Genomic DNA, 25,004 nt, shown 5'->3' with positions numbered 1-25,004 from the left:
CTGGATGGAGTGCTTGGATTTTATTGGAAAATGTCGAAGTCTGGAGAAATCCACGAGTCAGAAAGATGTTATTCTTTTACATAAAGTTCTTTTTTCTTCTGTTCACACTTCGAAATATTACACTATTGGGACTTGTGAGCCCCATTTACAAAGTAGCTTATACACGAATTTCTTAGTTTGTTAAAGGGTGGCGTTTACTGTGGAATGTGGGACTAGATTGCAGAATCATCAGTAAAATGCCATGGTTAACTTTTTGCCAACAGCAGCCGTGCTCGTCTGTGACCCTGTGTGTGTGTCCCGTTTCACGCCTGGGGCTGATTCCTTGGGATCACATGTGTTCCTTTCTCTTTCCTCCGACACTTTCTCTTTTCTGGAGCTTTGAACAGGCCCCCAGTGAGCAGAGTTTCTAAACGTTCCTCCTCCATGTTTTCCTCGCTGAGCCTCAGGTAGCGCTGACGAGCAGGTTTTCGCTGAGGGCGGCTCTCCGAGCTGGCGCGTGCCGCCTCTCAGGCCTGCCCGCATCGTCCTGAGCCTGGCTGCTGAGCCTGGCTGCCGGGCCGGCCGAGGCAGCCGGTCACTCCTGGAGGCCAGCAGCACAGGCACTTCTTTGCCACCCTCTGGAACACACCAGAGCTAACCTGAGGTCACGCTCGTGTGCATCCTGAGTGCATCCTGAGTCTGTTTCGGCTTGGCTTCGGTGTTCACCACCGTTATCTGTGTTCACTCTGCTCTCTCACGTCACTGCTCAGGTGTACACCACCCTGCTTCTGCCATCTCTGCCCCGTCCCCACAGCATGGCGCACCTGTGCCGCAGTCTGTGTCACGGGGTCGCCTTTCTCTCCTCCTGCCTGCATTTCTACCATCGATCAGGATTCTTTGTTTCTATTTCTCAAAGAATTCACATTTCCCTGAAAAAATACAGCACTGATTAATTTTGTAGAACCTCAGCAAAATTTTTTCAAAGTTTGTGTAATTCGTGTTTTCAGTAAGTGCTCATTAATGTAACCCCAAATTGTCAGGACTAATCTTTTTATTTTCAGGGGCATTTTGGTACCTCCAGTAGCAACATGACACTTCTTTGTGTTAATAATTTTCTATTAAAACAAAGCACCATGTTATATAATTTGTATCTATTCAGATTTGACGCTGACTAAACCTTTAAAAAATTTTTCGAGGCATCAAGTGCACAGGAAAAAGTTCTTGAACCTCCGTGGCGCCCCGCGTATTATACAGAAAGGTTAGAAGAATCCAGTTTTGCTCGTTTCCGAATCGCGTTGGCGAGGGCAGCCAGGCTTCGCGGAGCACACCTCAGTACTGCCGTGCGACGCCGTCCTGACCGTGCACATGGCCGCAGCAGGGACGGGGGCGACGTGGGGTAAAAGCTGCGCCGTGGCGGCGCCGTCCTCGCTGCCCGCGTCAGGCCCCGCGAGCTGGGCGCCGGCCGCTCCGTGCCGACGCGGGGCGTTAGAGCTGCCGCGCGTTCCTGATGGGTAACAGCTCCGGAGCCGTTAACCCGTTTTCCCTCATTGCAGCTCTCTGACGAAAAAAAGGAAGTTACATGACGATTTTACAAAATGCGTTTTTTTTGTTCGTAGAAGACCCGTTCGAGGACTTTTTCAGGAGCCGGCGGGGCCCCCGCAGCAGCAGGGACCGCAGCTCAGGCTCTTTCTTCTCCTCCTTCGGCGGCTTCCCGTCCTTCCCAGGATTCCCTTCCTTTGACACAGGTAGGAGCCCTGCGACACCTGGTGACGGGGGTGGGGGTGCTGGGAACAGGCTGCCGTGCCCGCTCAGCAAGGCCATCGGAGATGCTCCTCGATGGGACGGCCTCGGAGATGTGCCGTGTTCTGTGCACACGTCTGTGCTTGCCGCCCTGAGTGTTTTCTGTTAACTGGCGGCGTTCCTGGTTGAAAGGAGGAGTGTGTTTCTGGGTAAATAAGTGCACAGTAACCCACTTAGGCGAGCTCACTAAACCCTTTTTGAATCTGACCTCCTCGGCAGGCTGAAAGACACAGAGGCGGTGTCCCAGCAGCGCCCGTGTCGACAGGCGCGGGGCCCGGAGCGCCCGCCGTGCTCTGTGCCCGTGGCCGGCCGCGCGCGCCGCAGGGCAGGACGGTGCTTTCCCCTGGGGCTCAGCGCCTCGTCCCTGAAGTGCGTCCTGCGCTGTGCTGTCTCAGGCCCGCTCACCGTTGGCAGCGGCGGCCTGCGCAGTGCAGCTCGGGGCCTCCCCTGCAAGCTCGGGCCGCTGGCGTCCGGGCGCTGGTCCGTCCCGGGGGCCGGTCCGTCCCGGGGGCCGCAGCCCAGCGCGCAATGCAGTCGGGGTTTTCCCAGCAGGGCCTCCGAGGTGAGGCCCGCGGTCAAGCCCTCAGCAGAGTCGCTCACCGTCAGAGGCGTGTGGCTGGTGTGAGCTGTGGCTGTGGGGCGCAGCCCTTACCTCGAGGAGCTGTAGGAAGTGTGTCGTGTCGTGTCGTGGGGCTCCAGGCTCGCTCTAGACCAGTGCTGTCCTGTGCGGTAGCCACAGCCCCTGGAGCTGCTGAGCGCTGGTGGTGTGGCCGGTGTACACACAGATGTGTCACACCGTGACACAAACGGGTTCAGAGACAGTGCCGTCTGTTTCAAGGTTCTCGTAATGCGTGTGATGACATTTTGGATAGTGGGGCCATGGGGACATTTAAAGGGGCTCCTCTAGTTCTCATTTTTCAGTTAGAGTGGACAGCGTCATGTCACGTCAGCTTCCGGGGCACAGCGTGGCGCTTAGGCGTTTATGCTCCTTATGCAGCGACCCTCCCGATAAGTCTAGTGCCCTGCACCACACGTGCTTGTCACGTACACTGGCCACGTTCCCTGTGCTGTGCTTCGCGTCCCTGTGACTTTATAATTCCCAATTTGTACTTCTTACTCCCTTCCCCTTTTTCCCCCTGCCCCAAATCCATGCTTTTTCAGGTACGTGCTTGTAGTGTTCCTCCTAAAGCTACTTGAGGTTTTGTGCCCCATGGTCACATTGCAAGGAGGGCAGCAGGTTGGGCTTGCCATTCTGTGGCACTGACGTTTTTCCTGGGGGATAAAGATGCACAGTCTTGTCCTGGGCCCTCCGTGGTGTGCGGAGCAGTGTCGGCCGCCTGTGATGGGGCGAGACGGCGCGAGGCCCGGCGCGCTGGCGGGTGATGTGCGGCCAGAGCCGGCTCGCCCCCCCGACCCCCACAGGGCTGCCCGGCATTGCCGCCACGGTGTGGCTCCCGTGCGGTCACCGGGGGTCACAGCGGCCGTGGAGGTCTGCTTCGGAGTGTCGCGACAGCACCCTCACCTCCTGTCCTCTCCTCCTGCAGGGTTCACGTCCTTCGGCTCGCTGGGCCACGGCGGCATCACCTCGTTTTCGTCCACGGCGTTTGGTGGCGGCGGGATGGGCAACTTCAAATCGGTATCGACGTCCACTAAAATAGTCAATGGCAGGAAAATCACCACGAAGAGGTACCGGTCTCCCCAGCGCACGTCCGCCGCGTGTGGCTCTGTGCCTCGAGGGCCTTCACTCAGGCTCACAGAGCTTTGCCTTTTAAATCCCCGCCTCGTGTTCTGTTAGAAGTGGCCTTCCGGCAGAGCCGTTTTTAACGTGCAGTGACATAGTGACTTGTGGTGCGTTTTGCTGGCGCTGAGCGTGGTTAATGGAAAGCCAGCACAGTGAGACCTTCGCCGTCTCGCTGACTAGATCTGCACGAGTTTCGTCCTTAGCTGTGTAATACTTGAGACAAAACACGTCTGTCAGCAGATCTGTGTTGAGAAAAATTTGTCAAGTTGGCTTCAGCTGTGCTTTTCAGCCACAAAATTCGTGATTTCATGTGCGCCGGGGGCAGTTCTGTTCTCTGAAATGTGCATATTCGTTCCCGCCTGTATTTACTCTGCAATGCGTTTCCTCCTCCAGAATCATCGAGAACGGTCAGGAAAGAGTGGAGGTTGAGGAAGACGGCCGGCTGACGTCCCTGACGGTAAATGGTAAGGAGCAGCCACTGCGCTTGGATAGCAAGTAACGACGCACGCGCGCGGCTGAGGACTGGCAGGAGTGTTTCTGAAGATTTCAGATGAACTCGACTCAGTCTGACGTGCCCAATCTAAAGTATTTATACACAGCTCGTCGGAGCCCTGTTTGTCATAGACTTTTGAGTTTATTGTTGGGACCACATGATAGGACCATTTTTTTGTCTTTAAAATTGTTGTAAATCTGTATGCACTTTGCTTTTTTATTAAACGTAATCCAAGGTGGCCGTGACTCTTTCATACACTAACACCAGCACGGACCTGCTTCTCCATTGTGTTTGAGACGTGAGCCAAGTAGTGTCAGCCTGCTGTGAACTTAACATTGCCAGGACGAAGCTTCCACAAAAATAATTTCAGTTTTCAGTATTTAGTAGTGAAAGACTAATGCATTAACGGTAATACATTTCTGATTTAATATAAATTGAGGATGTTTTCTAGTTGTGCATGAACGCTGGCAACTTAGTAAGTTTTGACAATTGTTTAAATATGTAACGTTAAGCTTAGGTTTAAAAAGTAAAGCTGGTAAACTGGGTCTTTGTCATTTGCTTAAAAAAAAAAAAGAAAATAAATGCGAATGTTTGGTGCATTCTTTCCTGAGTGGGACCTGTGGCCTTCTTGTGTCCGTGTGATTCTGTGCCTGGGCTTCGGCTGTCACCTCGTGACTGCTTCGTTCTGCTCGCTAATGTGGATGCCAAACTTAATGACGTGTGTTCGTTTTCTTCAGTGTGTTTGGAGAGTGTATGAAGATTTTCCTATTTATGTTAAAATGATTAGCAATTTAATGGCGATTTTAATGTGGTGACATTTCTCTGGGGAGGGAAGAAACAACTGTATAGTTTTTCCTTTTTCAGAGTACGTTCTAGCTTTCTAGGTTGTGCCTGATGCCAGCTCCCTTAAAGACTATGCACGGTAACATCGCGGAGTGGGGAAAAGTGGGCAGAAACAAAGGTGTTTCTTTTGTTTCCCAGTCTGTGAAATCTGTCACGCTCTCCTCTGGTGACTAGAGTTCCAGCCGGAGGAACATTAAACAAGACTGGTGATACTTCCCCCTCCCCCCGGGTTTCGTTTTGGAAATAAGCAGCGCGAGAACTGTCAGATGGGATTCGACTGAGGGTCATTCCCTGCCAGACACGTTCCGTTCACGCAGCCTTTGCTGGGAAGCGTGGAAATCCTGAAAGAATCTAAACGTGTCGTTGTTGAAAACAGAGATATTTTGAAAAATTTTATAGGCGCTCTAAAAGCATAGCAAAATTTATTGTACGAATTCCAAGACATTTGAACTAAGGAGAACAGTGGAAGAGACGCTTAAACGTGCCGTCTGAGCTCCTGGCACCGTCGCGTGAGGGAGTTACGTGGGCGCGTCACGTGCTGGGAGACAGCGCTGCAGAAGCCGCTTCACAGACCGAACCGTCAGCGCCGGAAAGCCGGCTTCCGTTTCTGCCCTTAGCACGGGCGGTTTCCCTGTTCGGTGAGAAAGTCAAGTAAATGCCTGGAACTTGAGTTTCGTGTTTTTCATCAGTGGGTGGGATGAACCATTTGTTAGTGGCGTGACGGTCCCCTAGGGCTGGAGACCGGGTCAGTGAGAACTTTCGTCTGTCCATCGTCGCTGGTGGCCCGGGCAGCTTCCACGCTTTCACCTTTGTGGATGTGCTGAGGTGCTGGGGCTCGGCGTCCAGTGCGGCTCTGGCGTGGACAGCACTCGAACTGGCGTGACAGGTACAGGATGTTGGACGCCTGAGTGGTCTTTTTGTGGGGATCATCACGTCTGAGAAAATTGCCTTGTTCTGCACCTGTGTTGATAGACGTGTCGACTTCGTTCGGTTATTAACTGGCCGAGGGCCTGCGCTTCGCCGTGGAAGCAGCTCTCCGCAGTCAGGCCGCTGCCCGCAGAGTGGCGTCGCTAATCCAGAAGGAGTTGGGAGAACAGCTAATGGACGTGGCAGGTTCTGGTCATTTGTCCGTGCCTGTTTTGTGTTTCAGAAACCTTTCCGTAGTCTTGAACGCCTTGAAAGCAGGGTGCCGAGGGCTCGCCCCACACCTCGAGGCCCGTGTGGACGGCCGCCGCCCTCTGTCACGCCGTGTGCTCGCGCCCCCTGCTCGCCGTCCAGTTACAGACCGGAGCGCGCTCAGATTCCCCGAAGCAGAGATTCAAGGGCATGTCATCTGTCCCACTGGGGAGGTCAGAGGCGTGAGAGGCACAGGGCTCTGGCCGTGTCTGTCGGACGTCCCCGAGGCGCGCCACAGCTGGTTCTTGGGGTGCCGGTGGTCCATGGAACTGGGGTAAGCCTTCGCCGCCTTGTTGCTGGGAATCTGGTGGTGGCTTCTTTCTGTCCAGCCGCTGTGAGGAAACGAGTTTCTGAGCTGGGGCTGTGGTGTGGGTCACGGGGACCCTGAGCAGACTCCTGTCCTGTCCTCCTGCGTTCGGGATGTGGGAGCCCTCGCTTTGCAGGCCAGTCCCCAAAGAGGGCAGCAAGGCTGTTCCTTGCTGCTGCCACCGCGCAGGGCGCTCCAGGTGTCTGTCAACGCCATGCACACCCAGGTGGTCCCATCCCGCAGCACGCACTCCTGCCCACCTCGGATGCTGGCCTGCTAACCCGGGACCACGTGTCCCCAACCTTCGAATGCCAAGCGACAGCCACCTCTGGCCGGGGAGGACTCGGGTGCATCTTGGCTTCATGCCGTTCTTTGCGCCCCCGACTAGTGACTTGATGCCGCGGCGTGGCCCGCAGCACTGCAGCCGCTCCCTGTGGGCCTGGTCCGTGCCGTGGTCCCCGCCCCTGCCTGCTGCTGCTGCCAGCCCGGGGTTGTGTCCTGTGCCAGAAGGCGGCAGCGGTGGAAAACGGTGAACCAGCAGGCCGGTGTCCGCAGTTGTCGCTGGGGGTGACTCTTGGCTTCTCCTTGTTCCGTCCCGTGGGAGAAGAGCCTGCAGGGCAGTGCTGGGCTCTCCGTCGACTTGTCCCTAGGACATGAGAGGAGGGCTGGCCCGACCGTGGGCCGGCGGTCAGCACGCGCACCCTTGTACCCTTGGGAGGCCTCCCGTGCTTTTCTGTCTCCGTAGTCATCTGGCCTTGGCGCATGGTCTGCTTCCTGATGCCTTTGAACGTTTCCTGCTGTGACCAGTTTGTGGAGCGTTGCTGGGTCATCAGGCGAGTGAGTGGTGCGTGTTTCAGCCTGATGAGCCCCTCCCACTGGGTCCAGCTCCGGTCTTTCTTAATGTTTGTTGTATCTGAGGCCTTAAGCAAAACAGAGCTTGTAAAAACCGGTTGTCACGGACAGGAAGTTTGTACCTCATCGATTCTGTGAATTTCTATTGTGGGTTTTTTTTTTTTTTTTTTGGTTAGGAATTTGTGCGTGTGTGTTTACTGTATTAATGATGTTGATTACGTTAGTCTGGAAGCTGTGGTGAGGCAGACGGTGACGTTTATTTCCCACGTGCATCGTGACTTTGGCCTTTCCCCGCTGTGGAATGGGACTTAATCCTTAATGCTGCCTCATCTTTGGGTTTGTTTTCTGGAGGAGCTTGTCAGGGTTCTCCCACAGCGAATAAATTTGTTAAGGGCTGGTGTTTGAAGAGAGAGAAACGATCCGCCAGCCTGTAACACACCGGAGGAGGCTCTGTCTCACCGTCACCCAGAGGCGTGGCGTCGCCGACACGGACGGTGTAGGTGAGCTGTTTCCCACCGGTTACCCAGGCGGAAGCGCAGCACGAGGAACGAAGCCTCACGAGCAGCGCCGTGCGGGGCGGGGGCGGGGGGGTCGCCTTTGTGCTTGGAAGCAGCCACTTCAGTGTGGCGCTGTGGGCGCCAGTGTCAAGTGCAAAGGCTCTAATGAGTTCATCGTTTCCTTCACTTGACTTTGAAGACGAACGTGTCATCCGTTTTTGCATTCGGTTTTAAGGAGGGTCTCGTGGGGGTCTTGCTGGGTGCATGGCCGTCGGCGCTGCTGCGGTCGTGGGCACGGCGTTGGGCTGCCAGGCTGGAGGCGGCTGCTGGTGCTGACGCCCGATGTTGCCTCGTGGAGTGTGATTTGGATGGAACAAGACACCTGCGTAGAATTCCCTGGCACGTGTCTTGTTATATGGTTTTTTAAAAACCCGTTTCATCTAAATGGTTGTTTAAAAACTAATTTGTTAACGGATGTCAGTGTTTCAGAGAAGACTGACGAACTTTGAAAAAAAAACTGTAGAATCACTTGTCGTGAAATTTTTTCTGTGGATTCAACTGCGTGTCTTTGAGAGTCAGGTTTCGTAGGTCTGTGGCCCTGTAGAAGCTGGAGTCCCTTCTGTTGTAGTGCCTTCTGCAGGGTCACCTCAGTCGTGCATCGTGGCCCCCTCGTCTCTCCTGATGAAAGTCGTGCTTCAGACCCAGCCCGTGGCCGCTGCAGTGGAGGCTGAGCACGGGGCAGGCTGGTGTCCTGGGGGGGTGGTGGCACACGGGGTCTCGGCCACTTGGCTTCCTATAGTCCGGCTTTTTCCTCCCTTTGCCTCCAGCAAAGCACAGGCCTCCCCAGGTCGTTCCTCGGAGCCAGTCCTGACCTGTCCTGGTGGCCCCTCAGCGTCAGGGACGTGTGGCCCCAGGTCCTGGCCCCAGGTCCTGGTAGGAAGAGGCTTCGGGGGCGGGGGGGCGTCTCCCTCCGCCCGTGGGTCCTCTGCGGCCTCTGGCTTGTACGCTGGGTGACCGTCACGTCGCCCCAGCCCGTGTCCTCGCCGAACTGCTCCCAGCACCGCCGTCCGCCTCCCTGCCAGAGCCTGGGCAGCACCCTGACCCGGGTTCCCCTCTCTGTGACTCGCCTTCACCGGTTATTTCGAGAACTGGTCCTTGCATCTCTCAGTAGCCGCCGGAGACGGTTGCAGCAGCGAAGGCATCGTCCTCCCTGTCGGTGCACATCGTCCCCACGTGGCATGTCCTTAACGGGCGGCTACAGCCAGGTCGGTCACCACTGAAAAGCGCTCCGTCTGCCTGGTTTAGGGACACGTGAGCCTTGTGCCCGCGCGTCTGTCTCCGCCTGCCTTGCCGAGTCACCGCACGGTCGGCGCCGTGTGTCCCGCATCGTCCGGGAGCGCCCCGCGCTTTCCCGCACCGAGCTCGTCCTCACGTCCGTGTCCTGCAGCGCGTGCGCTCGTGAGGTCGTGGTGTCCCCGCGTTCCGTCTGCACGTCACTGAGCTCTGAGGACAGGAGCTCTGCATGTCGAGTCTTCAGACGGCCAGCCGTCGTTCCCGGGCGTTTGGCCTCGGGCTGTGGTGGCCGGCGTTAGTCACGCCTGAGTCCGCGTTGGATCCGTCCCCTCCCCCCAGAGAGAGCACCCGCAGCCGAGGCCTGCCGATCGCACGCACGTAGGGAGAGCGACTGCTTTACTCTGCGGTGGTTTGTTTCCGTCTGGGGAGGGCCGAGGAGCGTGTGACGCGGGGGCCGTGTGCACGCCTGAGGACAGCTGCCGGGACATTCCCTTCATAGCCTCCCGGTGACTTCAGCTGCTCGGGCACGGTGCTGGCAGGGCCTGTGCATGTTTTTAAGTTTGCGTTGACTCAGCGCTACAGGGCGGGACGTTTTCTGGTATTTTTAGCCTTCGGACGAAAAGGGCGCTTGAACTTCGGTGATCCTGTGTCTCACTAGCTGTTCACGCACGGGAAAGGCTGGCAGGAACGACACCGGAATCGTCAGTTCTGCCCGGGACTATTTTTTTTTTTTTAACGTGCGTCGTTTGTCCTTACACAGGACAAACTGCTCACCTCAAGCCGCTGGGTTGGGGCGCGTCCGTGGAAGCAGTGTCGTGTAGTAGTCGATGGGATGAGGGTGCGGGGGGCTGGGCAGAAGCCGCAGGAAGACGCAGGCACGTGGCCGGCTTCGGGAGCCGTGGTGCTGGGCGGGGGTGCTTCGGGCTAGTTCGTGGGGTCAGCTGTACCGGGAGGCACCGCTTGTGCCTTTATGAGGTCGTTTGTCAGCGTGCCACACGCGTCAGTGCTGGGATCCCCCAGAGACCCCTGCGGGTCACCACTGGGGCCTGCGGTGGGCGCTCGCGGTGCCGGACGGCAGGGTGCGTCCCACTCCTAACAGCCTTTCGAACTTCTCGGGTCGCTGAGGCGGGCGGGCAGCACCTCTGTCCTCCCCGCAAACCCTCAGGTAAAGGAGCGGGGCCGAGAGGCGAGAGCCGAAGCCGAAGGCACAGGCTGGGCCCGCGGGCTGCGGTGTCGAGGGCAGGCGTTCGTGGGGGGCAGGCTGGGCTCCCTCCGGCGGGTGCCAGCCTGGCCCTGGCGGTGGCGTGAACATAGGCGGGGCGCGTGGGCTCTGCGGGGGGCAGTGCCGCGTGTGGTTTTCAGTTGCGAGAGCTCGAGCCGGGTCTCGGCCGTGCTCTGTGCCGCCGCCGGCTGGCGCATCCTGCTGGCCACTGCATTTGTCATTGGCAGAAGAGCCACTCCTGAGGGGCCTCTGCTCTTGGGGGCTCCTCGGTGCTCAGCCCCCAACGTCAGCGGTGGCCAGAAACGTAGGCTCTGTTGAAATTAGGGTGCTTCGCTGGGAGCCAGGGGCAGAGAGAGCGGGAGCAGCATAATGCCCGAAGGACGCCCCCGAGTCGGGGCCGTTCTGGGAGCTCAGGCCGCACCCCGCACCGGGGGGGGGGCGGGCTTGTCATGCTGTGGGTGCCCCAGCCCCCGGCCCCCTTGCGGGTCCTGCAGGACATGGGCATGAGGGAGCCGTGAGGACAAGGACAGGATGGAGGGCAGGTGGGGAGACGCGGGGTGGCGTGGGAAGGGGTCTCGCGCGTCGGGGGTGCATCCCACAGCGCCGTGCCACCAGAGAGGTGTGGGGTCCAGGCACTGGCCCAGGCTGGGCTCCCAGGCCCGGCCAGTGGAGGGACACGGTGACCCTCGCACACCCTGGGGGGCGGTGTCCAGCAGCACTGTGTGTGAGCGGGCAGGCCTTGTGGCGACACGCTCTGCTTGGGGCCATGTGCCTTGTCTGCCCTGAGGGCTGTCCCTGGGCAGTGGCCCTGGACGTGGAGCGAGTCACTCAGGCCCTTGCAGGCCTTTGGGCCAGGCTGTCCTGGAGTGAGCCGTGAGCATGGGGACGCCGGGCGCAGCGGGTGGAGATGCCAGCTGGCCGGGGGCGTGACCACCAGCATCAGGGTGTGCTTGGGGCCACCCTCCCGCGCCTGTCCTGAGGCGCAGCGTCTCCTCGTTTCTCGTTGCTCAGGGGCTGCGGGAGGTGGCGCTGGGCAGCATGTGGCCGCCTCGTCCACACTTGGGGCGCGATGCAGTCCACGCCCAGGGGGTGCCCCTGTCTGGCATCCGGCTGCCGTGGGGGTGTCGGTCAGGTCGCCGTGCTTCTCAGACCACTTCTCAGAGACACCCGAGTGGCCTGTCACCTGCAGCTCAGTGTCACTTGACAATGGCTTTCTTATGCACCTGTCACCGCCTCGCAGTGACGTGCGTGTGGCGGGTTCAGCGTGTGCTGGCATGGGCGTGCATCGAGCCACCCCTCCCAGAACGTTCCCAGCGAGAACTCTGGATGAGGCGGCGAGCGGTCTCGTTGGTCCCCAGTCCCCGGCGTCTGTTTTCCCCAATTAGTTGTTCTGCTCCTTGGGACACTGGGTTTCATGGGGACCTCGTGGGCTCAGTGACTCAATTGTCCCTGCTCCAGACCCGAGAACCTTCGGATCCTGTGAGAGCCCAGCGGGGCCCGGGGAGCCGAGAGGTCGCGGTGTCGCACACGGTAAGTAAGACGGTGACGGGGGAGGTGGTCAATGGTGTGCGCCGCTGTTTGGGCCCCCGTGGATGCCGGACAGCAGGTGGCTCTGCCGTCACCAGTCCCAGACGGTGCACGCGGCACAAGGCGGGCGGGCCTCGAGCCAGGACCGCCCGGGACGGGGAGGCCCCGGCTTCCAGCCGCAGCGTGTGCCCCGCCGCCCCGGGTGACCGTCAGCTCTGGACCGAGCGGTCTCTGGTCCGCGATCCAGCATCGCAGGGTTCGGGAGCAGCGGGATACCCTAAGCGTGGGGCGAGCCTGTTTTGCGTGTCTGTGTAGTTGGGGTGTCTGTCCTCGGAACGTCAAGCTCAGTGCCTTAGCGATGGTTTCTGAACAAACAGCAAATACAGGGTACAAACGGCCCTGACACCCGTGTGGCTGCACATCCCAGGCCCGGGGAAGTGGGGGGCTTGGCGAGGGAACAAGGTCGTATCCCGTCCCAAGCCTGGTGTCCCCGCCCCAACAGTCGAACTAGACTGGATGGCAGAGCTTGGGGACCGGTCCAGCGGTGGCGGTGGCCCTGTGAGCCTCTGTGCGGGGGCCACCATGGGTGACAGACACAAGCTCGGACCGGCCGTGGTGCTCCTGAGGCGGGAGGCGTGTCCCCAGTGGCTGTGTGTGCCGGCCTGGGCGACACGTTCCCCGAAAGCAGTGTGCGTGGAGAAGGTGCCACTGTCCCTCTGGCCTGTGACTGCAGCGCTGGGAGCGACCGGGTTCCGAGGTTACCCCACGCTAGTGAGCTACGTGCGGCCGGGCACGGCTGCACCCACGGCCCAGGCCAGGGCCGTCATCGTCACAAAGCCAGACTCAGATTAAAGATGGTGACCAGTGTTCAGAGCGTCACGTACCTGGCACGTGATCTCTTCTCACGGCAAGGACAGTGTTTGAAGGTCATTGGAGTTCTGCCTCATGTCAATCCTCAGATGTTTAACCCGAGGAGCCAGCACTTCTGCCGTCACGTACGTGGGACCCGCTGTCCGTGCCCTCCCATGGTGGCCGGGCTGGACGTGCCCCCACGTGTTGGTTAGCGTCAGTGTCTCGGTGTCTGTGCCCCGGAGCGCCAGCCTGTCGGCCCTGAGCCCGGCGGTCCCAGCGTCCTTCCCCGCTCCACCATTTCCCACCCCAAACGTGGCTTCTGACGAGAAGTCACCATGTAAGTGGCTTCTCAACGCCGGCTGCTCACACGTGGGGCATGTCTCTCCGTTCCGGCCACAGAGCCCAGTGCTGTGGTCGGACTCCGCAGGCCCCCCAGAGGGGGCCTGCCAGACGCGGGCTGAGGACGCTCCGTGCGTGCGAGGCCTGTCACCGTTGTGCGGTGGTGGCCCGCCTTCGTGCAGCAGCCACCTGGGCCCCTGCGTCCACATGGTGGCTGGGTCCTCACGGGCCAGGCTCGCTGGGGACAGAGCGCCGCTGGCCTGGCTTCGGTCTCGCTCAGTTCTCAGGTCTGAGGGGCACACCTGGAGAGCCTGGCGAGGGGGTTGTGACGTTGCCCTGAGGTGACGCTGCCAGGGCCTCAGGCACAGCGTGTCTGCCCAGAGCCGCTCGGCGGAGGGGGCTGGGCGCAGTGGAGCCCGGGAGCAGGGTCGTGATCCCAGGAGCCACGTGCCCTTGGCCGAGCGTCTGCTGTGCCCCGCACTGTGGGGTCGGAGGGTTATGAAGAGTAATCGAGGCTTACCTTGGAAAACTCCTGAGGCGCCAGCCCCAGGACATCGGTGACCCCAGCCCCGCATTTCTCAGGAGCTGGCTTCTGTGCCCCTCAGCGCCAGCGTGCTTGGTCCCCAGCAGCCAGCGCCCCCGTTGGGGACAAGCGCCCCAGGTACCCGAGGCCAGGCCGACGGGGTGTGCCCACGAGGTGTTTGGTGCTGCAGATCTGCTTAAGCCAGGCTCCCCAGCACGGGGCCGGGCCCTCGGCGGCTCAGCGACGGTGTGCGGTGACCACTAAAACCCCTAGGTCGTAGCCCTTACCTTACTTCATTTCGGGGGGAGGTGGGGATGGGGACGGAGGCAGCGCCACCTGCGGGTGGACCTGCGGCTGTGCCTGGGGAGAGCGTGGGGGACGTCCTGCCTCAGCTGGCCCCCGAGTCACTTGTTGGGCCCAGAATTTTAAGCATGGCGGGTGTGACGGTGTGTGGTGACACCTGCTGACAGTCGCACCCTCCCCCAAGGAGTGGTTTCGAGGCACAGGGAACGGGGCCTCGGCTCGTGGTCCCACCGTCTCGTCACGTGGAAGGTTTTAGTTTTGTCATTGAGCTTCTTCCGCCTGGTGTGACATGTAAGCTCTTCAGAGAAGGAACTTAAAGTCAACGAATGTCATCAGTTCTGTTACTTATTCCTGCCACCCGCCCAACGTGCAAAACTTCTGTTTTCAAAGAGACCACTAGAAGCGTGACCTGGGGAGGGACGGGCGACGTCCCGTCTGGGGTGTGTGTCTGATGTGACGGCCGGTGCCCGTGGGTTGCCGGTTCAGAGCTGCGTGCTGTGCGCGAGCGGGCAGGGGACAGGTGTCACGGGCCAGCACCTCCCTCGCATCCCCGTTTTTAACGTTCGATGGATGGGCGGTGTCTTGCCCGGAGGCCGGATCTGAGCCTTTTCCGGGTGAGTCACAGGCTGGGTTGACTTTGGTGAAGACTGTGTCACGGGGACCCAGCCCCTGACAGTAACTTCAGTAGGACACGTGCTCTCGGGAGTCACTTAGGTGCCTTGCTGGGGGGCGAGCTGCTCTTGTCACTGCATTATCGCGTGGCCCCGTTTTCCCGTTGTCCCTTGGAGGTGTCCGGGCCACGGCAGTGCCCTCGATGGAGCGTCGCCCGCTGCAGGGGGCGGCGGCGGCAGACGCGGCTGACTCACTGGTCTCCGCCCTGTGCTTGCAGGTGTGGCTGACGAGGACGCCTTCCTGGAGGAGTGCAGGCAAAGAGGCCAGCCCGCCAGTGCCCGCTCGCTGAGGTCGCACAAGCCTGCCGCGCTGCCCAGACACGCGTCACCCCCCCACGGCTGCGAGGACGAGGACGAGCAAGGCAGACATCGGGCCGCCGGCAACTGGGACCCCTCCGTGTTCTCGGCAGGTGTGCAGAGGGAAACCGAGGCCGGGCGCCCCCGCCGGGCCGCCTCCCCCCCGGCCCAAGGCCAGGGCAGACAGAAGGCGCCCCTGCGCTGCTGTGTCCTCACCTGAGGGCAGGGGGCGGGCGGGGGCCTCCGCTCACCCCCGGCGCCCCGCCATTAAAACGGGATGCCAGCCTGTGTGACGGTATGAAGTGTGTTGTCTTGGGCACAGGATGGCGGGTGCTGCTTTCCCTTGACTCCCCTGTTTGTAACTTCCACGTCGGTGCTCGAGGTCCGCTGACTTTGCCGGACACATGCCCAGGCCACCGCCGGACTAGGGGGCGCCCAGCAGCAAAGGCCCAGAGGGCAGCTTCGCGTCCTCCTCCTGCTGTCTGGGCCTTTGCTGGTGTCTGGTTCAGAAGGAACAGCTCGCTGCCCGGGCTGCCCAGCGGGGTGGGCGCCCTCCCCCAGCTCTCTGGCTCACCGTCCCTTACAGAGGCCAGGTGGTCCCTGGACTGAGTCCCCACGGAAGGTTCTGGCTCATCTCTGAGCGTGTCGCTGGGCATGTAGGTGTGGCCCTGACAGTCCCAAAGCCCAGCGCGGATTCGGCCTGAGTCGTGGTCCGAGAGCTCGTGCCATCGTGGCTCCCGCGGGGGGGGGGTCCCAGGCAGCACACGGTGGGGGATGCGGGCCCTGGTCTCCCGTGTCGGGGCGGGGCCAGGCGGCGGCGTCTGCGTGCCGAGCTCTCCTCCCGGAGCGTCTGCTGGGACATTCTCTGCTCCTCAGGTGAGAAGGCAGAGGCAGCTTTCGGGACAGGAGGGCGTGTCCCACACTCCCGGTGGCTCCAGGCAGACCCCACCCTGGGGCCGCCCAGTGCTGCCCACAGCAGATGGGCCGTTTGGCGACCAGGCTTCTGTGTGACGAGAGGGCGGCCGCCGGAGTCTGAGTTATGTCACCTCCTGGGCCTGAGTGTGGGATGGGGGGGGCACCACAGCCCTCCCAATGTGCCCCCAGTGTGCGGGCTGGGCCTGAGGCGCCAGGCCCTGGGGCCACTCCCAGCGAGCGAGCGGAGGTGCCGGTGGAGAGCACAGTGCGGCCGGCAGGGAACGGCGCGGCCCTCTGAAGCCGCCTGCTCTGTCGGGCTTCACACCGGCCCCAGCGGGGTCTCTCTGACCCGGGGAGCGGGCTGCCAGCTGACCTGCGGCCTGGGGGTGGCAGGCGACGGGCCCTTTGTCCTGGTCCTCGTCCTTGGCCATGAAGTTGGCCGTGCCTCAGACCTTGGGAGCTCGCTGCCTCCGTGGCCTCACGCCGTCCGGGGCTCTGACCGCCGTCGGCGCCAGCCCCCGCCTGCTTCCGTCCTCGCCAGTCGGTCGAGCGCAGACCTGGAAGGGGTGAAGGCACCGGACAGCTGGGGCGGGATCTTCACGCGCCCACGGTCCACGTGCAGGCCCGCGGTTTAACGTCCTGCTGCAGCCCCCAGCGCTGCCCCAAAGGGAGAGTCGGGAGACGCGGCCTCAGGGTGCAGCGTTGGGTGCAGAGCTGGGAGCTGCCTCCAGGGTGCGCCCGTCCCCAGCAGCACGACTTCACCCCACTCTGTCCGGCTCTGCAGACGCCAGGCGTGGGGCGGGCACCGTCCCCCACCGGCGCCAGCACACCGCCCCTCCAGTGCTGGGGCCCTGCCCGAGGTGGCTCCCGTGACTCCTCTGTGCCCCGGTGTGGCCTGGAGGGGCCATGCAGTCAGTTTTCTGCCAGATCTGCCAGTCTTGGAAAATTCTTGAAAAGAAGCACACATAAGGAACTTGGTTGCACGAGAAGTGCCCGGTACCCCTGCTTTGTGCTCCCTCACTTGGCCAACCACTGGACAAAGGTGCCCTCTGGAGCGCTGGGTGACAGTGACGTGCGGGGGGCAGCCTGGCAGTGTCTGGGAAGTGCACATTTCAGGCTAAAGACGGGCTCTCGTGAGGCGCACTCCCCCAAACGCTGGACTTGTTGCCGTGTGGGGAATTCCCACATCCGGCCGACACGATTCAGCGTCAGGAGCAGCGAAGGAGCCTGGGAAGGCGTGTGGTCCGGTGGCCCAGGTGACCGTCCACCCCACAGCTGTTTGCTCGGCTGCCTTCGTCCAGAGCCAGGCCAGCGAACGGGTGACACAGGCGTGACTTGCTGGCCTTCGGTTTTGTTAACGGGCTGTTACGTCACGTTCTACACCCCGTGAACCTCGCCCGGCTTCATTTCAGAGGCCTTTCCGTATTTCATGGGAACGAGCAAGTCATCGGCGTTTTTCCTTTATGAATTATACGCTCGTTAGAGTCTGTCGGGAACACGTGACTGTTAGAAGAGAAAGTCAGAACTATTCCACTTGAGAAAGGTTCCTGAATGAAGGAATGAAGCCGATTTTTTATTTTTTGATCTGAAGAGAGTGACTCCCTGGAAGCTGCAGAGCGTCCCTTCTGCAAGGCTCGGCCTGGCGCTCACGGGGCTAACGCTGCCGCTTGCTTCGAAGCTTGTCTTCCTAACGAAACTAACCTGTGTGTCCGTGCCCGTCTCTGCCGGGGACTTCCAGCTGTCCCCCCAAAGGTGTTTTCCGGGGAGACCGTGAGGGAGGCGCACTCTTGGCGGAATTCAGGCTTCCTGGGTCTTGGTTTGGTGTCTGGTTTTTGGTTTTGTGTTCACTTTGGCACTGAACATTTTAAGGAAACGCGAAGAGCTCTGTTTCGTGGTGGATGCCGCGTGCCCCCGCTCCTGTCCCCGGCAGGCACGCGGTGTCACGTCCCGCTGGGCAGGGTCTCTAGGGTCGCACCCACTGAGCTGTGACCTGCAGCCTCACAGGTCTGGGCCCCTTGACCTTGGAGAGGCAGAGTTTTCTCCCCAAACACATTGTCCCCCTTGTCAGGGTCCTGGCCAGAGCTTCTTTGCAGAGGGTGAGGGTGGGACGCTGCCCCCGGTGGCTGAGCAGGCAGAGCGAGGTTTGTCCCCAGTCCCCTCGAGGTTTGTGACGGGTGTGGCTGGGCCCGGGGACCCTGTGCAGCTGTCAGTCACCACGGGGCCTGTGCGCCGGCTCCATCCACACACCTGCTTCTTGTCACTCCGTTCCCCGTGATTTGAGACCTTGATGGGCACGCAGCTTGCAGGTGGGGCCGTGAGAGTCAGGTGCCACCCAGGGCTCCCTGTGTGGCCAGCCTGCCTCTCGGGCCACCAGTCAGGAGCTGGGGTGGCCAGTGTCCTCACATTCCCCGGACACGGGACGGGCTCCTGCCAGATGGGAGATGCACAGCCCGAGCAGTCACAGTGCCAACCCCGCACCGCGCACCTTGTCACGAAAGTTCTTAAGTTCATTTGAGGTCACCGTTTGGTGTTCTCAAAGTTAAGACGCCCCGTAGCACAGGTGGTGTCTTGGTAGGGATGTGCGTGAGGACATCGCGGGCCCCACCTGTGAGCGCCGCCCGCCGGGCCGGTCCCAGCAGCGATGAGCTGGGCAGGTCTCCCCGTGGAAGGCCCCTCTGGGCCCAGATGTGCCCTGCTGTCCCCAGGCCGATGCCACCTCCTTGTCCCTCCCCGGGATGGTGCTGTCCCCCTCCCCGTCCCTGCCTGGCAGCCCAGGCCCTGGTGCTGCTCAGCTCGGTCTTCTCCCCCACCGCAGCTGTGGCGGTGCAGAACCTTCCTGAACACATGGCCCGGGGGCGTGTACCTGGCAGCTGTGGCGCCACGTGGTGCCCTGGGGGCTGGGGCCGCAGAGTCAGCCAGGTCAGCTCCCCGTCGATGGTGCAGCGCTGGCGAGCTCACGGCCGTGGGGACCGAGGGGCCCTTGGAGCTTGCTGTGTTTGGGACAGGGAGGCGAGCCCACTCGGCCAGTCCCACTGGGCAGCGGGCAGATGGTGGTTATTAGCCTGGCGTGGGGAACGCGTCACGATGTGGGTGGCGTGGGCTCCCATCTGATGGTGATGGGGACCCTAGTTCACCTGTGATTGTGATTCCACAAGGTGGGTCCCCAGAGCGGGTGGGTGGGAGCCATGCCTATGCATCGTGTCTGTCACCAGCCTGTGCCGAGGCCGCCTCGTCACTTACGATCCTGAGAACGCTTTGAGGTGATCTCTTCAGCAGGCCTGAGGCACCGGCCCCCGTGACCCTGGCCTGGCTCCATTTTCTCTGCTGCAGTCAGGTCATTTAAATCGGTCGTTTGCCACCAAAATCTAACACCTGCCGTGTCCTGGGCCCCGTGCGCTCGTCCACCCGCAGATGTGGGGACGGCTCGCACAGCGCTCGGCCTGAGCCGGGGCCTCGTTCCTGACTGGACGAGGTCTGCAGGGGTGAGCGGTGCGTTTGTCCTCCGTCCCCTTGGCCTCCGACTCGCTGCCTTTCAGCAACGACCAAGGAGTGACGGGCTCACCTGCAGCGCAGCAGGGCCTCTGGCCTGGGGGCAGTCACCGGGTGGGCCGGGGCGGGCGTCCGTGAGGACCGGCGGGCGCAGGGCCGGGCTGCTCACGCCTGCACAGTGCTGGACTCAGTGACGTCAGCGGTCGCACGGTCGACAGCTCGTGTTTGCTGGCTCCAGGCGCGGGCCAGGCGGAGGTGGAGACACGACCCCGTGTCACCGGTGTCCCTGCCGTGGGGACGGCCGGGACGTGCGTGCCTCTCGGGTCGCCGCTGCTCTGCGCAGTGTCTCACGGCCGTGTCTTCGTAGGGCCCAAGGAAGGCGGCAAGAGGAGGCAGCAGAAGCAGAGGGGCGAGTCGAAGAAGAGGAAGCCGGCTGCCGGGCGCCGCTAGGCGGGGCTCCGGGCGGCTCCGGGCGGCGCGGGCACCCTAGGCAGCGGCATCTGCTCCCCCGTCCCCAGACCCACCCCACAGCACTGGGGGTGCTGATCGCAGCCCATCGGACCGGGGCCGGCGGGGATGTGGTGTGGCGTCGGGGGGCGGGGGCTGGCGAGAGCACCTGTTGGCCGTCCCCGCTCGTCCCCGGCACACGGGCTGCGTGTCCTCCGTGTGGGTCGCACTCACTGCCCGCCCGCTCGGCCGCCCCGTCGACGCCCGGAGTGTCTAGCTTTAGAGGCAGAGACCACGGGGCAGTCGGGCCAGCGCCCGAGCCCACGAAGTGACTTTCCTCCTGGCGGCGCAGCGTCGGGAGCTAGAGCTGGGTAAGTGCAGGTGACATGCAGGGGACGTGCGTCACGCCTGAGCCGCGACAGTGGCTTCCCTCCAGTTCGTGGAGCCGGTGTGGAGAGCGGCCCCGCCTCCCGCGTGGAGGACTTGGAATCAGTCGGGTGAAACCTCCTGCCCTGGGTTTTCCGTGTTAAGCTCGGTCCTCTCCAAGTCATCCAGATCGCACCCCAAATATGGTTTAACTTCCGCTAAATCCCATTTTTTTCCTTCGATCCATGATTGTTCTTTTTCGCACATACAGAACTCTACAGAATTTTGTTTTGCCGTGCTGTTTCTGGCTCTGAGCTTTGGTTCTGCTGAGGAAAAATGGGTGCACTGTTCACACACGCACACACACGCAGACACACGCACGTGCACATGTGCCCCCAGGAGTACACGGAACTCAGTTTTTCAGTTTGTAAACATCGGCTGCTCTAAAAACCAGCTTATCCGAGCCACGCCCCCCCGCCTGTGATCGTGTCCGTGCCGCTGCCTAACCCCGCGGCCGCCGCCCGCCCCCATTACGCCCGCATGCGCCTCGCCTGCCGATTCCTCCTCCGATGAAGAATCCGTCCACGTGGCCTTTCCAGTGCTCCCTTGGAAATGAGGCATCGTGAAAAACTTGACGTTGTTGAAAAAGGCCAGAAACTTGAATCTCGCAGTGTTGAAACCGGGGCTCTTCGGGTGCAGTCCCCGTGGCAGTGTGTCCACTGCGGTCGGAAACCAGACAGGAGCGTGACCGTTGTGGTTTTACGGTGACTGTTACAGGGCTGTGTGCTGTGTTTGGTTTTGGTGGGAGGGGGTGTGGACTGTGGGGTGAATTGTGCACCGGTGTTTAATGCTTATTATGGAAAATGTAACCACGAAAGCATAAGGTATTTTAAGTGTCACCTGCGTAAATAAAATGTAAGCGTTACTGCGCACTGCTCACTTGCCGTTATTTATAAACATCAGTGAGTTGCAGTTACTAGTAATTAAGATTAAAAGCGGTTCTTCTCCATTTCCGTCTAAGATGACATTCCCGCCGAGTATCCGTGTGTAGAACCACTGGAAGACACCGGAGAGAAATGAGAGGGACCCGCTTTCCGACTGTCCTGGCTGTGGGCGGTGACGGTGGCAGGACCCGCCCAGCTCACGGCCGTGTCCTGGCGTCACGGCCTGGCTGTGACAAGGTGCCTCCGAGTGGGATGCACCTCAGCTTACAGGCCAGGACCTGTTTCCCGCGGGGGCCTGGGGGGGTGGCCAGTCACGCAGAGTCAGCATGTGTGGGCTCGGGGCCGTCTCCCAGCTGTGCATGTGGCAATGTTCTTCAAGCTCCTGGCCCCACGTTCTCACATGACCAGAGGGGTCCCCAAGCAGAGGGACAGAACCGCACCTGCAGGCCACTGTGCCAGCTTGGGCGGCTCCGCGGGCTCCTCCGCTGTGTGTGGCGAGTCGGCACCTGTGCTGCCTCCCGCTGGGGGTCTGCTCTGGAGGGGGCGTGAGGGTTGGACATGGGGTGGGGCGCGGGGGTACGTGGGGACTGTGGGGGCAGCTTTGGGAGGTGGCCAGGGGTGGTGCCCCTGGGTGCCACCTTGCGACCTTCCTGCTGTGGTTTGCGGGGTGCCCTGTAAACACAGGGCAGGAGGGTGTGGGGATCAGGCTTCAGCCTCCAGTTGCAGCTCCTTGACAGAGGGGCCCCTTCGGGGACAGCTGTGGGGCTGGGAGGGATGGGGGCCGGGCCGCAAGGACCTCGTGCTCCCCGCCCCACGGCCGCGTGGCCCTCCCGTGTGGGAAGCGTGAGGGCTGTGACGCTCACGTCAGTTAGTACTTCTGAGCGTTCTTTTTGAAACGCTGATGTGTTCGTGGGAAATTACAGATTGTCCCGAGGTCCGCGCACCCCTCGCCTGGCCCCCCATGCTAAGACAGTGTCGGCCAGGAGAGTGACAGCATGTCTAAGGGGCCTCAAGCCTGGGCCCGACGGCCACAATCACACCTGAGGGGTTTTTTTGCCTTTGCCAAAGTAAGGTTTGATTTTGAAAACCCTTTGAAAGTAAGAGAGTTAAGAGCCATCACGTTTGGGGTTCAAGTTCACGTTTGCTCCCTCGCGGTCGGTGGCCAGGGTCGTGGAGCTGGGGACGGTCCCCGCACCTCCTTCCTTGGGCACCCGGCCTGCACTGCCCGCCCCACCGTCTGACCATGCCGCAGAGTGCCACCAGGCCCGCAGCCGACAGTGAGCTCGGAGCACTGCCCACCGCAATGGTGCCTGCTGGCCCACTGGTCTGAGACGGTGCCATCCGGTCACCACAGATGTCTTCCTGTGAGCCTGAGGGGTGGCCTGGGGTGCCGGACTGCCTTCTGGGGGGCCCGCCCCCGCCTTCCACCCGTCTGCTCCAGGCTGGCCTCGGCCTGAGGTCGGCCCCCATGGGTACACTGTCAGCCCCACCTCCGTGCCCCCTTCCCCTCCCAGCCCCCAAGTCCCACTTGTACCCGTGTGTGAAGGGCTCTCCAGTCCCCGGCCTGGGGACCTGGGCCAGACCCTGGACTGCAGACGGTCCAGGCCCAGCCGTGCTCTCCCAGAGCGGCCTCCTCGCGGTCCCTGCCCTTGGCAGACGTGGTGGCCCAGGTCCAGGGCAGGACGGGCCGCAGGAGCGTGACGTGGTGGGCACCAAGGCGACTTCTCCCGCTTGTGGTCACAGGTCAGCTCACTGCACTGACCACTGCACTGACCACTGCACTGCACGCGGGCCCCGTCTGTGCAGATGGCAGCCTAGCCTGGCTGCTGGACCTGGCTGCTGACTCAGCGGCCGGGTGAGTGAGTGACCAGCTTCTTGGCTAGATCTTAACATCGGTCATACATGTCAGAAAATCCCCAAGCGCTTAGAATTTCCAGCTGCCAACCAGAGGAGGTCAGGGCATAATGCCACACACGTCCTGCCCAGCCGTGCGGGGGCTTCCCACGCCCGGGCCACAGCAGGCCCACTGGCGAGGTCACGGTCCCCTGACGGTCAGCGCGGACAGTGGGCCTGGTGAGTCGGTGACTCGTTCTCCAAAGCTGCCTGTGCTGCAGCCGCTCCGCCGGGCGCGGGCTGAGCAGCGGTGACCCGCACTGGGCTGTGGACGCGGCTCACCGCGGGCCGTCGGCAGCTTAGTGCTTTGCACTTGTCCCCCGGGTTTTGTGCGTTTCTGCTTGATGGACAGCTCCTTCTCAGTGAACAAACAGTTCGGTTTCTATGGCATGAAAATTGTTTCTCTGACCGACCAGCCGTTACACAAGGACCCGGGGAGGCCCGGGATGACAGGACAGTGGTCCTCCTGCTCCTGAGAAAGTGAATTGGATGCACGGTGGGGCAGTGTGTCCCCAGGCCTGGGCTTGGGCTTGCAGAAGTCCTGGTTCTGGGAGGGGGCCCAGACGGTAGCAGGCGGGGCTGGGGCAGGGCGACATCCTCAGTCCACTGCTCACATCTCCAAAACGTAGCCTGTCCCCAGGGGTAGCACACTCTGCCTTGGACCTTGTGACACTACCCTTACTCCCCTCGACACCCAGGTCTCGGCGGAGGGCCGGTCTGTGCCTGGGATCGTGTGTGGGCTCCCTGATCCCCACGCTCAGGGGCGGCCCCCAGTCATGGCTCTGTCCTGCTTCCCTGAGCCTGGCGCTGTCACTGTCCTTGGATAGCTGAGACCACAGGCCCCGGGCTTCAAGGATGGTCCCCAAGTCCACTCTGGCCAATCGATGGGAGGCTGCGGGTCTCGCCCACCAGGCTGTGCTGTCCTCAGCCGCAGCTCGCTGGCCTGCGTGGAGCTGGGCAGGTACTGCACAGATGTCCTCCCTCCGGGGCGGGCGGGGCGGTGGCGCTGCTGGGCACCTCGCTGTGGCTGTGCCCTCCCCCAGTCCCTGGGCGGGGACCTTAGACGAGGCACGCTCAGAGGCCGGGCCCCACGTCTGCCTGTGGGGTCTGTCAGTCAGCTCTGGGTTACCCAGTATGCACACGGACAGATGGCTGAGCATGCGTGGACGGCGCTGATTACAACAGCATCGTCGTAACTTGTTACACGTTACATTTAAGTAACCGCGGAACAGTCCCGTGCTCGGTTTGCCTGCGGTGGCTTGTTGAAGAAGGCCCACAGTCCACGCTGGCTGTCGATTGCTAGCAGTGGCTTTTCTGTGGTCCTCAGCCCTCCATATTCCAAGAATGTGGCATTGTGTCCAATTCCAGCTGACATTTTGGCCATAGTGCCTCCCCCGTGCAGCCAGGAGGTGACGCCAGCCATCCACGCCACCCCGGCTCCCGTGGTGGCCGGCTCTGTAGTGCACAGCTGGTCTCTGAGGTGACCCTTCGGCCCTCGGTGACGGGGGTTGGCTGTAAGGAGATGGAGTCTCACGGGCCTTCCTTCGCAGGCAGTGACAGGAGCTGGGCCACGCTGGGAGCTCGGTGTCCAGCAGCAGGTGACGGTCACATTGGCGGAGGTGAGCCCGTTTCGTGACGTTTGCAGTATTTTATTTCTAACTGCGTAAGCCGTGCACGGTCGCTGTCGAAAGCTGGGATGCCGACGAGGAGTGTGAGCTGCCCCCAGAGGCCACGTCTGGGCATCTTCGGCCGCCTGTCTGCCGGTCAGCACCGCCTGGCGGCGGCTCCAGCTGGGCAAGATGGATCCGCCCGAGGGTCAAGTGCCACTGATGTGACTGCTCCTGGAGCCACCGTTGCCTCTGCAACAGCCTTCCTACCTGTCCCGTGTCTTCAGTGAGGTCAAAGGTCAGGCCTGGGACCCACGGCAGCCACTGGCCGTCACCCCCGTCACCACAGTTCACATTGTGGTAACGTCCTGGCTCACGCTGAGAGCTTCGGTTTCTGGTTTTAGCATTCGAGTTGCTCTTTTCAGTTTTAGAAGGTGCCCTCGTCTGCCTGATGAATGCCTGTGCATGGAGTTTAATTCGAGCAATCTTATTCTACCTGTGATTCGTGTTATCGTAAGTCATATTTTTCATCCTCTCAGAGGCTCAAAACCCTTATTTGCAGCATCAACTGCTCCTTTTCCTTTGTCCTCACGCTCCCTCGGGGTCTCTCTGCAGAGCTACCTCCCCG

At 61.3% G+C, this 25,004-nt stretch overlaps 2 protein-coding genes across 2 annotated transcripts in view; both read left to right on the top strand.

Moving 5' to 3' along the window:
- LOC120582014 (dnaJ homolog subfamily B member 6-like) overlaps positions 1-20,438 on the top strand; it is a 39,933-nt gene extending 19,495 nt beyond the window's left edge. Inside the window, exons 6-7 of the mRNA XM_039836989.1 lie at positions 14,637-14,828; positions 19,487-20,438. Of these exons, the coding sequence (XP_039692923.1) occupies positions 14,637-14,828; positions 19,487-19,569 (275 nt within the window). The 3' untranslated portion in view covers positions 19,570-20,438. The remainder of the gene's footprint in view (positions 1-14,636; positions 14,829-19,486) is intronic.
- On the top strand, positions 1,544-4,624 carry LOC120582023 (dnaJ homolog subfamily B member 6-like). The gene is made up of 3 exons (XM_039837001.1): positions 1,544-1,724; positions 3,324-3,465; positions 3,914-4,624. The coding sequence occupies exons 1-3, from the start codon at positions 1,559-1,561 to the stop codon at positions 4,017-4,019; spliced, it is 414 nt and encodes a 137-aa protein (XP_039692935.1). The 5' UTR covers positions 1,544-1,558; the 3' UTR covers positions 4,020-4,624.
- Positions 20,439-25,004: the final 4,566 nt, after the last annotated feature.

Source organism: Pteropus medius, unplaced genomic scaffold, assembly GCF_902729225.1.
Source record: "Pteropus medius unplaced genomic scaffold, Ma_sr-lr_union100, whole genome shotgun sequence".
Taxonomy (NCBI): Eukaryota; Metazoa; Chordata; class Mammalia; order Chiroptera; family Pteropodidae; genus Pteropus; species Pteropus medius.
The sequence above is the reverse complement of the archived record's forward strand: the minus strand, read 5'-3'. Positions and strand labels throughout refer to the sequence as shown.